Source organism: Ochotona curzoniae, unplaced genomic scaffold, assembly GCF_017591425.1.
Source record: "Ochotona curzoniae isolate NIBS_2020 unplaced genomic scaffold, NIBS_Ocur_1.0 contig_3190, whole genome shotgun sequence".
Lineage (NCBI taxonomy): Eukaryota > Metazoa > Chordata > Mammalia > Lagomorpha > Ochotonidae > Ochotona > Ochotona curzoniae.
Genome location: NW_024465751.1, coordinates 9,658,044 through 9,674,698, shown reverse-complemented (window position 1 = coordinate 9,674,698; position 16,655 = coordinate 9,658,044). Strand labels below are relative to the sequence as shown.

The window sequence follows — 16,655 nt, the reverse complement described above, 5'->3', positions numbered from 1 at the left end:
ACTGCCATGCGAGTGATGGCATCACACAATCAGGAAGATGACTTGGTCTCTGTCCCTGGATTCTGGAACAAAGCTTTTTTGTTTTTAATTCTAATTCCATGTGTACCTTCATATACATTACTTATACGGTGATCCTGCCCAGGTCCCGGATGAAACTAGGGCATCCTGGGAAAGCAGTATTGTGACAGCCAGATAGGAGAGAATGACGTGAGACAGGACCTGTGGTTCCAACTCAGCTAGCTGCATTATCCCACATCAGCTTACATGACAGTGTCTTTCAAAATCCACACAGGTGCCCACAGCAGGGGTGAACTGTACCACCTCCAAGTTTGTTTCCTAAAGGCTCCCACGTGTTTACTAACCCATGAACGGGAAAGCCCAGGGTTTTGGTGCAAGTTAGAAGTTTCCAGCTACATCCTTGGGACTCAGAAGTAGGAAATAAGAGCACCAAGCATTTTGCTCCTGGGACCCTGGGCGTCCAGCTGTGGTTTTGTTGGGTGCTAGTGACAGAATCATGGAGGACCACCCTGGGGAGGCTACTCCTATGTAAAGCAATGGTAGAAGACCCCACTGATGGGTGGGTGGGTGGGTGGGTGAGCACATGGGTGAGGCTTGGGTGCCTGCCAGGATCCCCAGACCCAAGGTGGCTCCCACCCTGCCTGCTGGCAGAAGCAGCAGCTGCCAGCTCCCTGCTCCACCCTGTCTTCACTAAGCTGATTTAATGCCAAGAGGATTGATTGGTGTTGACAGGGAGCTATTTACCCATCTCATTAATTATGCCAACTTATTTTCAATCGAACTGGCACTTCTCGGGTCATCAGATGATGAGAGCAGGCTTTTCATGCTGCAGCAGGCCCTGATGGGGGATGGGGCAGGGAGGGCCCCTCATCCTCCATTCCCCAGACCATGGCCCCCCACTCCTGGCTGCCCCCTCGAGGGGTAAGCCATGACTGTTCAGCCAACAAAATGTGATTCTGCAGCATGAGTGTGATGTAGAACTGCAAAAGAAACACCAGGTGCAACTGGCAAAGCTTACATGGGGGCTGTGGATTTCAGAGGCAATCATGGTCACCGCTGATGTCCTGGCTGGTTAGGTTGGCTGGATTGTAATTGTAGGGGAAAGTCGGTCCTTGCCTGTAGGAAACACACATGTACCTTCCGTGTAAGCTGACCCGTGACTTGGGCCCTCAGCCAATTACTCACCTGCCTACTATGTGCCAGTGGTTAATGGGGACAGGCCCTGCTGGTTGGAGGAAGCAAGGCCATGGCATGCGTGCCACCACCCCACTCCTACACTCAGAGCTGACAGTGGATGTTTCCCTACAGCAGCTGCAGGTGTGGCTGCGGGCAGAGCAAGGACTGGGGAGGGGCCCACGGAGCCTCCCAGGGCTCTAAAGTCCTCCAGGGGGGTCATTTACTCAAGCATCCCAGGGCTGCTCCAGGGGGCAGAGGGGATGCGGCAGGAGCCCTTTGGGGTCACTGTTCTTGTCCCCTCTCCGCCATCTCAGAGAGAAATTTTTCTGAGTGGTACCTCCTTGTGGAATCACCCAAAAAAATACTTCTAAAAAAATTCCAGGGACTGATGTGGCATATTAGATGAAATTGCCACCTGGTATTCCATATGGGCTCAGGTTCAAGTCCTTGCTGCTTCACATCAGATCCAGCTCCCTGCTACCCTCACGACCCCCTGACTTGGATGCTTTGGAGGTGAATGGGCAGCTGCTTTGTAAGCGGGCTCTCCCCTTGGCTGCCTGATATTCCCTCAGAAATAGAGCCAGGACGTGCAGCGTGGTAGGTAACTGTGTGACTCTGTTGTGGCTCTTGTTGCCATCAGTGGCTTGTCAATATTTCCCTCCGTCCCACTGTGGATGAGACGCTCACTGATGCTCGGTTAAGGTTACATCTCATCTGTTTGTGTGTTGCAAAATTTCTTGTTGCTTCCCTTAAAAAAAAAAAAGATTTGTTTATTTTTTATCAGGAAAGCAGATTTACAGGGAGAAAGAGAGAAAGATCTTGCATCTTCCGGTTTACTTCATAAATTGCCTCAATGACTGGAGTTCAGCCAATTCAGAGCCAGGATCCAGGAGTCTCTTCTAGGTCTCCACATGAGTACAGGGTGCCAAGACTTTAGCCCATCCTCTGCTGCTTTTCCAGGCTGTCAGCAGGGAGCTGGATGGGAAGTGAAGCAGCCAGGACATGAACTGGCACCCATATTGGATGCTGATGCTTAAAGGGGAAGAACTAACTCATTGAGCCACAGTGACGGCCCCATGTACTTTTTAATTTATTTTTTTTTTTTTTAGTGTTTGTTATAGAAGTGAGAGGATTTCAGACCCATGCAGGCCTCCAAAGCAGGATGGGGAGGGAAGGTGGAGAAGATGGGTGAGAAAAAACCCTTGCCCTCCCTCCTGTGACCGTGGGGTGGGCACATACTGTTCCACTCCTTGCTGCCAGATCACATCAACACCAGGGGACAAAAATGGTCCTCCTGAAATCATCCCAAGGACCCAATGGGGAGGGACATGTCCTGGGTGTGTTGCCCGAGTAGTCTCAATTCTGACATGGGATTGGCTTTGTTGCGCTGTAGGCGAGACCCTACCTCCCGTGCCCATTGGCTGTCCATGTCTATTTCACGGCCTTAGGCGCTGACTGGAGAACTTGACCTATAGTGTCCTTGTTCAACCTGCTGTTCTTTCCACCTTTTGATGAGGCACTCTAGGTCCTTGGCAGAGTCAGAGAGATGAGCTCTCCTGCCTTTAATGTGTTCCTTTCCATATGTTTAAAACAAACTCATTTACACATTTGGAAAGCAGAGTCAGACAGCTTCTGTCTGCTACTTCACTCCCTCATGTCCCCACCAGCCCAGGATGGACCAGGCCAAGGCCAGCAGCCAGGAGTTGCTTCTAGGTCTCCCACATACATGCAGGGGCCCAAGGACTCAAGCCATCCTCCACTGCCTTCCCAGGCTCATTAGCAGGGAGCTGGATTGGAAGCGGAGCAGCTGGGCCTTGAATGGGTGCCCCTTTGGAGATACTGGCATCTCAGCTCACAGCTTAACCCTATGTGCCACACTCTGGCCTCTTTCTCGCCATTCCTGACGGTGAGAAGCCTGGTCCCCACCACCCTTGCAATGCGTATGCATTTATCAGTGCCCCCTGTAACTAACCCATCTACCATGCTCCTTCCCTCCCAGTTCAGGCCCTGAAGCCCCCTTACAGGCTGCCCCACCCCTGCATGAACGCCGTGCCTAGACTCTAAGCACCAGCCCCTCCAAGACGCCCCCTCCCCGCTCCCTCCTGAGGCCATCTCAGCTCTGCTCTCCACACCCCACCTGGGCTCTGACACCCATCCTGGGACAAAGCACGGCTTCCCGCCATGTTGGCTCACCACGCTGTGACTCACCCAGCCACTGCATTGTTGCAGAAAGGGAGGGGAGAGTGGAGAGGGGAAGCAGGCGTATCTTTAATGAGCCTGAAAACATGCTGGTGAGTAACAGCAGGCCAGGAACTTGCAGTCATCTGTGCGCTCAGGCAGACCGCGTACTTGGAAGGAACTCTGGGCCCCTCCTGCCCGGAAGGACACCAAACCTTCTCCCCCAGGCTTCGCGACCTCTGCGCTGTGTCCTTCCTGCATGTTGTGGTTGTCTTGAGGGTTAAGTGAGTTAGGCAAGCGGAGTGCCAAACTCTGTATCAGCTGACGAGAGGGGAAGTGGCCAGGAGTTCAGTGAGATCCTCAGGTTGCCCCCGCAGGCCACACACCAGTGTGGGCACAGGGCAGACGGGGAGGCAGGACCCCCATCACTAGCACACCACTGAACGGGCACAAGAACTAGGAGCGCTTTGCCACTCAGAGCTGAGAGTGGCCAGGCAAGCTTGGATACCAGGGATGCGTTGAACCAACTGTGATGGTGGGGGCCAGGACTTCCTGCTGAGGGACCAACTGGAGCGATGGCAGAGGAGTACCGCACCACACGTCAGCCACCCCCAGGGCCAGGAACCTAGACCAGCAGGCCCAATGCCATCCACAAGACAGCCTTTTCCCAGGGTGCTATGCTGTGTGCTGCAGGACATAGCAGCCTCCGGGGTTTGTCCCCACGAATGCCAGCTGGCAGAATCCTGCCTGAACGACACTCAAGAATGCCATTCTGTCGTCACAGTGCTGTGACAAGTCCTCAGTATGTGGGCACGTGTGTGCGCATGCGTGTGGTTGCACATGTGTGCATGCAGGCACATGGCTCAGCCACAACCAGCCTTCCCGGGTCAGCAGCCCACTGGGATGAAGACACTTCCCAGGGCTGGGTTGCAGGGGAGGGGCGAGGCAGGACGAAGTGGATGACAAGCACTGCCTGGCCGGGTGACTCTGAATATAGTCACTTCCCTTCCTGGGCAACAGTCTTCTCATCGGTAAACCCGAGGGTTTCTCGCCTGGCTGAGGTTCCTTCTAGAAAGGGCTCATTCCCAGCTCACTGTGCACGAGTTCCACGATCAGCTAGCTAGTAACGTCTGCAGGAGTGCTGGCCTGGGGGATGGGAGCGCTTGCCTGTTCTGAAGGACAGGATTGGAAGGGGTGGGCGGTGTCTGTGGGAGGTCAGGAGGAAAAGTCTCCTGCAGGTCCTCACCCCGCCTCAGGGGGCGCTCACTCATTTCTCCCTGCAGCAGGGAATTAGGTGCAGGTGAGAGGAGACCCCAGAAAACTTTCCACCTCCTTCATGTCCCCCTTGAACATCCCGGGAGGGATCCGAGGAGCCGATCCACTCTGTGAGTGGAGACAGGAGCAGGTAGTGAAGCCTGTGCCAGGCTCTGCCAGGGTCAGCCGTGCTATCTGGAGCAAATTGCTCCAGTGGCATGAGCCTCGCTTTGCTCTCCTGTGAAATGGATCCTGAAGGATCCCGGTACAGTAGCCTAGCGGCTGAAGTGCTTGCCTTGCACACTCCAGGATCCCATACGGGCACCTGTTCGTATCCTGGAGGCCCTGCTTCCCATCCAGCTCCCCGCTTGTGGCTTGGGAAAGCAGTCGAGGACAGGCCAAAGCCTTGGGGCTCTGCACCAGCGTGGAAGACCTGGAAGAGGTTCCTGGCTTTGGATCGGCTTAGCTCCAGCCATTGCGACCACTTGGGGAGTGAATCAACAGATGGAAGATCTTCCTCTCTGTCCTTCCTCCTCTTTGTATATCTGAATTTTCAATAAAAATAAAGTAAATCTTAGAAAGAAAGAAAGAAAGAAAGAAAGAAAGAAAGAAAGAAAGAAAGAAAGAAAGAAAGAAAGAAAGAAAGAAAGAAAGAAAGAGAGGAAGGAAGGAAGGGGCGGGCCCTGAAGTCCTGCCCCCACCCACGTGGGCAGGCTCCCATGCAGCAAGCACTCAGCAGTGACCACATGGGCACTCTGTATAGAGTCCCAGTGCTAGGCATGCTTGGGACCCATGTTTCTTTGGGCAAACAATGGGGAGCCATGGATGGCTTAAGAGTCATGGGATGGGCCCAACAATTCCCACAGATTACCTCCTGCACAAGACCTGGACCAAGGTGACAGAGACAGGAGGCCCAGGAGGACACATCCTGGACTGCAGGGGGAGGGGATGTGGGGGAGAGCTCCTGTCAATCTCCATCAGCAAGAGTTGGTGGGGCCCAGTGCAGTGGCCTAGCGGTTACAGTCCTTGCCTTGAACCTGCCAGAATCCCATATGGGCACTGGTTCTAATCCTGGCAGCCCCACTTCCCATCCAGCTCCCTGTTTGTGGCCTGGGAAAGCAGTTGAGGACAGCCCAAGGCCCTGGGACCCTGCATCCGCGTGGGAGACCTGAAAGAGCTCCTGGCTCCTGGCTTCAGATTAGTGCAGCTCCGGCCATTGCGCTCACTTGGGGAATGAATCATTGGACAGAAGATCTTCTTCTCTGTCTCCTCCTCTCTATATATCTGACTTTGCAATTAAAACAAAAATCTTAAAAAAAAAAAAAAAGTTGGTGGAAGATGGAAGGGAGCAGACCCGGGGGTAGGAGGCAATAAAAAGAAAAGGTTGACGGGGTATGCACTCTCCAAGTCTCTGGGAATGAGCAGGAGGAGATGAAAGAGAGATGGCCCAAGATTGTGACTTACTTTCTCTGCCTTTTTTTTCCTGCCAAGATTTATCTTATTTTTATTGGAAAGGCAGGATTATAGAGGAGAAAGAGAGACAGAAAGATCCATCTTCTGGTTCATTTGCCTAGTGGCTGCAATGGCTGGAGCTGGGCCAGTCTGAAGCCAGAAGCCAGGAGTTGCTTCTGAGTCTCCCAAGTGGGTGCATGGACCCAAAGACTTGAGCCATTCTCTGCTGGTTTTCCTAGGTACATCAGTAGGGAGCTGGGGGGGAGCGGAGTAGCCGGGACATGAACCAGTGCCCATGTGGAATGCTGCCATAGCAGATGGAGACTTTACTTGATAAGCCACAAAGCTGGCCCCTACTGTGATGCTCCTGGACTGAACTCCATGGGGCGCGGCTGCCATCAGCTGCAGGCAACCACGCTGCCGTCCTGGGAGGAGCGCTGGCTCCAGGACACTTGGGCTGTCACTGGGGTGGTGGCTCTGAACAGCCCCCACGTGGCCCCAACATCCCGGCAGGTCCTTGGCAGGTCCTCGGGGCTCTGATCCCAGCACTGGGGCCTCCCCACTCCCACGCAGCCTCCTCCTCCTTGAACTCCCAGGAGAACACTCTGGGCAGGAGCCAGAGGTGCTGAGACCTGACTGGCTCTCAGGGCACCTGGCCCCTGGTAGGTAGGTGTGGATGGATACAAAGCTTCCCCCAGGGCTGGAAGATGCTGGGATGTGTTGTACTCTGTCACCCAGCAGTCTCTCAGGGGCTGAGCTCCAGGGTCCACGCATACATCCACTGCAGGACAGACCCACTCATTCCCTGACTCTGCACTGGCCGCCCCCCCCTTCCAAGCTCTGAACCCCAGCCCAGCCTCACAGTCTGCACCTAGCACAGCCGGGACTCCCCACCAGGCCCTGGGGCATCCAGCCCAGGAAGGAAGGGCGGTTACTTCTGCGACATTCATCCCTTTCACCCCCACTTGCCACCCCTCCCCTGTGCAGCAACCAAAGGATCTGACCCTGTGGCCCCCGGGGGACCCAGCCTGGATCCTTCTTGAGCTAGAACACCCAACCCCTTCAGCTCAGCATGGGCTCTTTGCAGAGTGCAAACCCCACCCTATCTAGCCCAGGACGGCAGAGCAGAGAGGAGCACCTTCCTGGGACCAGGACACCTGCAACCTCACTAGAGAGGCGCCCAGCCCCCTCTACGCTGGCTCCTACCAGGGCAGCATTCCCTCCTCCTGCTCCAGGGAAGTCTGAGTCTTTGGATCAATTAGCATTTGTGCTGAGGGGGAGCGTGCAGACCCCTCCAGGCCAGGGGAGGCTCCAGGATCTGCCCCAAGCGCCCCGGGCCTGGGAACCCCAGATGTGTTGTGCAATCAGGTGGGCGGGAGAACAGGCTCACCCCGGCTGGCAGGGAGCAAATATCCCAGGCTGGCAGTGCCAAGGCGGGGCCTGCACCAGCCTCCAGCCTGCAGGCAGGGAGGCTCCCTCGAAGATAAGCCCGCCCTGGGCTGCGGCCCCAGAGCCAGACTGCACAGAGTCGCTTTTCTGAGCAGCGGGAGAGTGAGCCGGAGCTCTGCACACCACCGCCAGCTAGCCTCCCAAGAGCGCCGCCGCAGCGGATTGGTCCAGAAAAGCGCTCGGCGCCAGCATGAGCCGGTCAAGACTCATGGGCAAGATCAGGAAACGTCTGGAAGATGTCAAGAGCCAGTGGATCCGGCCAGGAAGGGCCGACTTCAGCGACAACGAGAGCGTCCGGCTGGCTACAGATGCCCTCCTGGACGGGGGTCCCGAGGCTTACCGGCGGGCGCTCTACCAAGAGGGCGAGGTGGACTTCCTGTCCTCGGTGGAGGCCCAGTACATCCAGGCCTGGGCCAAGGAGCCCCACTGTGCCTCCGATGCTACCGCAGGCGCCACCGAGGTCGGGCCCAAGGCCCTAGACACCAGCTCCCTCCAGTCAGGTACCTACTTTCCCGTGGCCTCGGAGGGCAGTGAACCGGCCCTGCTGCACACGTGGGCCGCAGCCGAGAAGCCCTACCTGCAGGAGAAGTCCACCGCCACTGTTTATTTCCAGACGGACAAGCACAACAACCTCAGGGACCTCGTGCGCCGCTGCATCGCCAGGAGCAGCCAGGTAGCGGTGGCCCAGCCCCGTGCCCTTGGCCTTGGGTGAAAGAACACAAGGTGGGGGTGTGGAAGACTGGGGCCTGGGATGGAGGTGAAGGCCTCGTGCTGTCTGGCCCTGGAAGGCTGACCCACTGACCTCCTGACCCTGCCTGTTGCAGCCCTGGGCCAGGCCACGCCCCCTCTCCTCCTGCCACCCTTCCCAAGGGTCCCTTTGCCTGAGCTGTTTCCCACACCGGGGTCACTTTTCCTGCATTTTACCCCGCTCACGTCATTTGCTGCGGCGCGCTCGGGGACCCAGCAAGCACAGCTGTGCTGAATTCCTTACGTGGGGCTAGGCACCTGCTTCTGTCCTTGCTGATGACGGGGCCCACTCCCTGGGGACACACCGCACCCAGCCAGTGGCCAGTCTGGGTGTCCCTGTCCCCAGAGGATGTAGATCTTTACAGGTGACTGGAAGAGAACAAGTCCTAAGAGAGAAGTGTTTGGGCTGAAAGAATTCCAGGTCCCCTGAAGGCAGGTGGCATGTCCCACCAGAGGCCCTGAAACCCCAGGCCCTCAGTGGATGCCTCTCCCAGTTCGGAAGGTGTAAGAGGGATGCAGCCTGGGACACAGGGCAGGGGATGCCCACCTTCTTCCCCCTCACCCCTCACAGCTGGACAGGGGCAGGGGCAAGAGGGGACTCTCAGACAGAAATTTATCACCTGTAAAGATGGATAGATTCAGTATCTGTCAAGACTGATTTTTCTCTGTCTCTAAAATGTTTTATTTGGATACATCTTTTAAAAAATAATTTTTTAAAATGCTGATATGTGGCTAGGATCCCAGTCTTTTGAGTATTTCTCAAGTTCAATATTTGAAGTTCCAGGAAAAGCCCACAGAGAGATAGCGCATGGTGGGAGTTGTAGGAAGTTCTGGAAAAATCCACTGGAAGGGGATGCAGATGGAGCAGGCAATGTTGGTGTGGCTTGGCTGCTTGGGCACCAGGACAAGGTAGTATTAACAACTGACAGCCCACTTGACTGCAGGGAGCCAATCAGGAGCCCTGGGGCGGCCTCACTGCCTGTCAGGTCTGCGCTCCCTTCCTGTTCCCATGTGTGAAGTTGAGGGCTCTCCCAGGAGCAGGGCTCAGAAGTGTTGCAAGATACCTGGAGGGAGGCCAAGCTGGGGCTTGTTAAACTGGTCCTGGGCTGAGCCCTCACCTTCCTTCACTCCCCATCTGCTAAGGCTTCCTCCCACCTCCGTGGCCCTGAGCACACTCCCCGCCCCACCAGGTCCTTCTCACTCACACAGCATGTTATGCCTCTAGGACAGCCCTGCGACTCCAAGGACTTCACTGAAAAGTGAGCATGCCCAAGGGGCACAGGCAGTCAGGCAGGCAGACAGCAGGCGGGCCTGGCTCACTTGGAGTTATGGCCACTTCTTCAGGTTGATCCTCTTTGCTGCTGTCCCCACCCCTCTATTGCATTGCACCTGTTTGTGTTGCTTGCCAGACTCCTGCAGTCAGGGTTTGTGTTATCCACTCATGCATGCATGCACAGGCAGAGGGCTCGAGGAAGGTCTGCTCCCATGGATGTGCTGGTGGAGGGTGGTGGAATCAAGGACTAGCAGGATCCCCAGCCAGGGCTGTCAGGGAGGTAGGAGAATAGAAGGGGCATTGGGACCAGGTGGGCAGGGGTGGAGAGAAGCTACACGGAGACTCCTGGGGGAACCTGCCTGAGTGTTCTCCTGGCTGCTTCCCCTCTCATCAGACAGCAGCGAGCCCAAGAGAAAGGGTAGGGGTGCTTAGGAAGAGCCCCCTGGGGTGCTGAGTCCCAGCGCCTGACTCTGCTGCTTCCTGTTTGTGGGCACCATGGAAAGCATCTGACAATGGCCCTTCCCTCCACATGCGAGACCCAGATGGAGTTCCTGGGATTTGGGGCACTGAAGCAGTGGATAGAAATTCTCTCCTATCGTAGCTTCTCAAATAAACACAAAATAAGTTGTAAAATTTGGTTTGTTTTTTTTTTTTAAGATTTATTTATTTATTTACTGGAAAGTCAGATATACAGAGAGGAGGAGAGACAGAGAGGAAGATCTTCCATCTGATGATTCACTCCCCAAGTGAGCACAACGCCTGATGCTATGCCGGTCCGAAGCCAGGATCCAGGAACTTCTTCCAGGTATCCCACAAGGGTGCAGGGTCCCAAAGCTTTAGGCCGTCCTCCACTGCTTTCCCAGGCCACAAGCAGGGAGCTGGATGGGAAGTGGAGCTGTTGGGATTAGAACCGGCACCCATGTGGGATCCTGGCACGTTCAAGGTGAGGACTTTAGCCACTAGGCCACATCGCCGGGCCCGTAAAATTTGTTTTAAAGGATGCTGCGGGATCTAACACAATAACCTAGTAGCCTTGCATCTGCCAGGATCCCATAAGGGTGCCGGTTTATGTCCCGGCTACTCCCCTTCACATCCAGCTCCTCGAGAAAGCAGACGAGGATGGCCCAAAGCCTTTGAACCCTGCACCCATGTGGGAGACCAGAAGAAGCTCCTGGCTTCAGATCAGCCCAGTTCCAGCCATTATGGCCACTTGGGGAGTGAACCAGTGGATGAAAGATCTTTCTCTCTGTATCCCCTTCTCTGTATATCTGCCTTTCCCATACAAAATAAATCTTTTTTTAAAAAAAGGATGCTGCAAAAGCAGTGAAATTCCTAGTGCCCCTTGGCTGCCCCTTGTAAACCCATGGAGGAAGGAGTCCCGTTTGTCACCCACTTCCTTGAGCTCAATGAGAGCAGCCCTCCTCTGCTGCCTTCCCAGGCACACTAGCAAGGAGAGCATCAGAGGTGGAACAGCCAGGACTCAAACAGGTGCCCATATGCATGTTGGCACTGTAGGTGGCAGCAGCTTTAGCTGCCACACTGCGATGCCGGCCCCAGAACCTTTGCTTTCTGTGGTGCTCAGGTTACATGCAGGAAGAGCCTCATCTTGCACAACCTCAGAGGCTTTCTGGATGCACAGCATCTGGAGACTGGGACCCAGAGAGGCCAAATGACTTGCTCAAAGGCACACAGCTGGCTTCTAGCAGCTTCTAGTAGCACCAGGTCTGGAGCCAAAGTGCCCAAACTCCTGGCACAGCCCTTTCGTCTGGATCGCATGGACTGTTAACTATGGCTTCCACAGCAGCCTGCCATAGTCCAAAGCCAGGAGCTTCTTCTGGATCTTCTACATGGACCCAGGGTCCCAAGGCTTTGGGCCATCCTCCACTGCTTTCCCAGGCCACAAGCAGGGAGCTGGATGGGAAGTGGAGCTGCCGGGATTAGAACCACCCCTCCAGTAGAACAGCACTGGATATAGGTCTTGCCGGCCACTGGGGCTAGCGTGGGGCCCCAGCTTCTCTGTGACCCTGCCCTCCTTCGTGCCAGGTCCTGGCCATCCTGATGGACGTGTTCACTGACGTGGAGATCTTCTGTGACCTCCTGGAGGCGGCCAACAAGCGCAGGGTGTTTGTCTGCGTGCTCCTGGACCAGGCAGGTGTGGCGCTGTTCCAGGAAATGTGTGACAAACTCCAGATCTCTGATGGTCACCTCAAGGTAGGACCCCCGGAAGAGTCCCCAGGGTGCTGCGTGTCAGGTCAGGAAGGGGAGGCCTGATTGTGAATGCCTCGGTGTTTGTCCCCTCGCTTCACCTGCAAGTCGGGTCGTGTGGCCCTCCTCTATCTTGAGCTGCACCAAGGCAACGACACAGAGGCAGCAGGCAGCATCACTGCCCCTTTCGCCTGTCGGCTGGGGAAGCCCAATGGGAGAGCCTCCTGGGCCAGGGCGACCCGTGGAACCCACAGGAGACAGGGTAGAGCTTCTTGGCCCCAACAGGACATGGGTCATCTCACTGAAGAGAAGCTACATCCCCACCCCCACATCCCTTTCCTGGCAGGGAGAAAAGAAACCCCAGAGGTCAGGGCACATAGGCACCCAAGTTCAAGAGCACCTCATGCAAGGTCAAGTGCGACCACCCCACTGTAGTTTCCATAAGAGGGTCAAGGGCAGTCCACAGGCTTCCTTGGTTGACTCCCCTCTCACTGCAGCTCCTCTTGACCAGGATGAAGCCCCCACCCCCACCTCCTTTCCCCTGCCCTCCTCATTAGTGCAGCTGTGTTCAGGGGCCCTCCCGACACCTCACGCCCTTTGCCTCTCTGCTCTGACTCAACCCTGGCCGGGTCCCATCTCCTGGGTATGAGGCCAGCCAAGAAATCCAGAGGCCTTGTCTTCAAGGGCACCAAAGGCTAATGGGATGTGCCTTTCCTCTTGGGAGACTGCCACCTTCCCTGCCCTCTGGTTTCCCCAGCTTCAGGGCTGGGGCAGCAGGTGCTGCTGGCAGGGCACAGGGGACCACAGGTAGCTGTGATATGAGCTGAGTCACCCTGGCTTGGGACAGTGGAGGGTCCACTGGACCTCCACAAAGCCACCCCTTTGGTTATACTGGGCCATCTCTCTGGCCAGCTTAGGGTCAGGGCCTTGTCACCGAGGCCACTTACAAGACAGAGCTGGGCCTTGGCGTCCCTGGGGGCTTTGGCTGGGAACTTAATGGGTGCCAGCTCCTTGTTCTCTTTCCTGCCTCTTTGAGCTTCTACCCTCTTTTCTCTCCTCTCTCTTTTTTTCCACCAGCAAATGCCAGGACAATGAAGAAAAATTAGGAAAGTCAGCCAAGGAAGATGCTTAAACAGCCCATAATCCCACCACACAGGAAGTCACCTGTGTTTATATCTTTAGTGAAAATTCTTCCAGCATTTCCTTTTGCCAATTGTTATGGCCTGTCTGGGCTACTGCCGTAGAATAGCCTCCGTGGCAGGGCTTCAAGACAATGGGGAGATTCCTTTCTCACAGTCTGGGGGTGAAGGAGCCCTACCAGGACGAAGCTGCCTGGCGGCAGGGCCATCTCTGCTTCAGCTGTCTCCTCACTACCCTCATCCAGGGGGCTCTCGGGGGTCTCTTGTAGGACACTAACCCTGCCCCTAAAGGCTGTGCCGCTGTGAGCTGTTCACCGCCCCCCGCCAGCCTCACCTTTCAAAGCCGCCACTTTGGAGGTGGGCACCCCCCAGTGCACACCCCCTGCAATAAGCGACGCCTGCATCCTCCTTCCCGCAGAACATGTCTGTCCGGAGTGTGACGGGAGAGGTGTACTGTGCCAAATCAGGCAGGAAATTCGCCGGCCAAGTCCAGGAGAAGTTCATCATCTCCGACTGGAGGTTGGTCCTGTCTGGCTCCTACAGGTAAGCACTGGGTTCACTTCCTGTCAGCTTCCTGGAGGTGGTGCAGAGCAGTTCCCCGCTGCTAGTGCGCACACATCAGCACCAGCCCAGGACACGCCCTGGCTGAGCCAGAGCTCCTGCCCAGGGCAGCAGCCAGAGAGGCTGGGCCTTCTCTGGGGGGGACTGCCGGGTGAAGTGGCACTGCCAGGTGTCTCACCTTTCCTAGCAACTGCAATGAGACATGAAATCTTCCTTTCTCCTCCTCCATGGGAAGGCAGAGAGAGACAGAGATCTTCCATCCACTGGTTCGCTCCCCAGTGGCCACAACAGCCAGGGCTGAGCCAGGATGAAGTCAGGAGCCAGGAGCTTCCTGTGTGTTTCTCATTGGGGGGCCACAGGCCTCACTCCTTGAACTGTGACTCTCGGGACCCACAGTGGTAGGGGACTGTGCCAAAATTGAAGGAGCTGGGTCTAGACCAGGGCCTCCACCACGGGATGTGAGTGCCCCCAGCAGTGACACAGCTACTGTGCAGGTGGTTGTAGGTTACCCCACCAAGGGCATCTCCCCAGGCAGAGGTAGAGCAACAGGAAGCAAGAGAAGCAGGGAGGACTGGCTGTCCTAGGGGGCCTTGCCAACAAGCCCCAGAAACCAGCCATGGAGGCAGTGGAAGAGGAACAGACACATCAACCAATGGGATGGAAGGAAAGTGCAGGTACAGACCCACCCACAACAGGGGACATGGAGCCATGGGGGAGAACAGGAAGTAGGTCATTCTCCCGCTGGAAAATCAGGTTCCTACCTCACACCTACTTTCTTAACATCAGCTCCCATGGAGCCAGCAGGCTAATCCTCCACTTGTGGTGCCAACATCCCATATGGACATTGGTTAGTATCCTAGCTGCTCCACTTCGAATCCAATTCCCTACTGATATGCCTGGGAAAGCAGTGGAGGATGGCCCAAGTGCTTAGGCCCCTGCACCCACATGGAAGACCTGGAAGGAACTTCTGTCTCCCAGCTTCAGACCAGTCCAGCTCTGGCCATAGCAGCCATTCAGGGAGTTTTCCAGGGAACAGACTATCTGTCTCTCTGATTTTAAAATAAATACATAATTTTCTAAAGAATTACTTGTTTATTTGAAAGAGTTAGAAAGAGGAGAGATAGGAGAGCCACCCTCTGCTACTTTCCTAGGAGCATACACAGGGACCTGGATGGGAACAGGAAGTGGAGCAGCTAGGACTCAAACTGGTGCCCCATACGGGAAGCCACTGCAGCAGGTGGCAGCTGTGGTGGCTTAACCCGTGGTGTCACAGCACCAGCCCCCAGATGCCTTAGGTCTTCCTGACACAGCCCAAACCCCCGAGGACAGCCCCCTTTATGTTGCTGCTTCCCCCAGAGCTCTGTGTGGGTGGAGGAGGCGAGTGGTGTCCCACTTCACAGGTGGAGACACTGAGGCTGGGGCTGCTGGACCTGAGGGCTCGGCTTCCCTGCAGCCCCTCCTGCTTTCTTGGGGAGCATCTAGGGGCACCTGGAGACCACACATGTACGAACTAGAGCCTCAATCCTTCACCTGCAAACACCTGTAAGAACGGGGCCACCAGGCCGTGACTTTGAGCAGGAGACCCAGCATCTCCTTCCCTCCAGCGGGAAGGGAGTCGCCCTCCCGCCCTGTGCGGAGGGGGCCACAGGCCCCCTCATCCTCACCCTCACCCGGTCCCCTCCTCCTGTAGCTTCACCTGGCTCTGTGGACACGTGCACCGGAACATCCTGTCCAAGTTCACTGGCCAGGCGGTGGAGCCATTCGACGAGGAGTTCCGCCATCTCTACGCCTCCTCCAAGCCTGTGATGGGTCCTAAGTCACCCAGGCTGGCGGCCCTGGTACAGACTCGAGTTGGCACCAGCCCTCCCCACGGGGGCCTCAGCAGCAGCAGCAGCAGCAGCAACAGCTCGGCCAGTGATCGCTCTGCCTCCAACGCCTTCAGCAGCCCCTCAACCAGCAGTAATCCCCAGAATCAGAACCTGTCCCCTGGGCCCTGCAGTCCTGGGGTCCCACAGCCAGCACCACCTCCCAGGGCTCAGCCCTACCACAGCCCCTGGGCAGCCCTGCTCTGTCCCAGGCCGCCTGCTCTCTACAGCAACTTCAATGTCTACAGGCCCACACGGCTGCAGCTGGAGCAGCTAGGCCTGGTGCCTGCCAGGGGGGCCCACACCTGGAGGCCCTTTCTGCAGGCCACACCCTACTTCTGATGGCCCCCCTTGGTCCAGATACCCTTCCTGGAGCCAGCTCTGGAGGTGCCTGGAGCTTCTGACCCAAACCACCTTGCAGTTTTGAAGCCACTTTCCAGTGAACTGAAGGCGCTGACCTGACATGGTTGCCTGGATGCAATGTTCCCAGGCCTGGGCTTCCACCTGTTGATACTCAATTTCCTACCACCCCTACCCATCCTGGTGACTATCTAGTCTGGCCTATGTAGAACATTCCAGAAGGTTCCAGGGAGGTGATGGGAAGCCCCAAAAGGTAGACGGATGGAAGGTGAGACCTTCTGCTTCCCAGTGCCCAGGAATGGGCCCCTCTCCCAGAGAATCAGAAGGGAAAGAATCAGCTGGGGGGTTGGGAACATTCTGGAGGTTTCTAGGAAAGTTGATGAGACGGGGATGGCTTGCTCTCTCCAAAAAGGCTGGCATCAGTGTATCCCTGGGCAGCCCTGTGAAGTGGAGGTAAGGTCCCAGAACTCCCTCTGGGGCCTTGTGAGCTATAGACACTGGGGACAGAGCCAGCCAGGGACCTGGGGATCCCAGTGGGACCAGGCAGCTCAGTGCATTTCAGAGCCCCGGGCTGCCACCTGGGGCTTCCTGGGATCAGAGCTGGATGTCACAGGTGGAGCTGACAGGCCCTGGGATGCGCCCAGGGAGGACTGGCCTTCCCCCAGACCCAGGGGCCTCTGCCTGGCCTGGTAAGTGCCTGAGGAATGAATGCTGCACCTGCACAAGCTCCATCATTCCTGGGATTTAGGAAGTTAACCAGCAAACGGAAGTTTTCTCCCGTCTACCTTTCTGTATCTTGGAAATAAAAGTTTTTAATAAAAGAAACAACTTGCCTGCCAGACAATTTACAGGGTACAACAATGGCCTTCTGTAAATGGAGACAGGGATATGGGTTGGCGGTGCCGTGCAGCCAAAAGGACAGGATAAAGACAGCCCCCAGGGTCGCTCAAGAAGGTGCGTCTTGAGAGTAAGGCACTC

General features: G+C 56.2%; 1 protein-coding gene across 1 annotated transcript; it reads left to right on the top strand.

The window, feature by feature from the left end:
- Positions 1-7,717: 7,717 nt before the first annotated feature.
- Positions 7,718-15,659, top strand: FAM83A (family with sequence similarity 83 member A). The gene is made up of 4 exons (XM_040979457.1): positions 7,718-8,200; positions 11,591-11,758; positions 13,310-13,434; positions 15,143-15,659. Exons 1-4 carry the CDS (start codon positions 7,718-7,720, stop codon positions 15,657-15,659), a joined length of 1,293 nt encoding a protein of 430 aa, XP_040835391.1.
- The last annotated feature ends 996 nt before the right edge of the window (positions 15,660-16,655 follow it).

Coding starts and splice junctions, on each gene's coding strand:
- FAM83A (XM_040979457.1), top strand. CDS start 7,718: ATGAGCCGGTCAAGACTCATGGGCAAGATCAGGAAACGTCTGGAAGAT. Junction 8,201..11,590: donor GCATCGCCAGGAGCAGCCAG/GTAGCGGTGGCC, acceptor CCTTCGTGCCAG/GTCCTGGCCATCCTGATGGA. Junction 11,759..13,309: donor TCTCTGATGGTCACCTCAAG/GTAGGACCCCCG, acceptor TCCTTCCCGCAG/AACATGTCTGTCCGGAGTGT.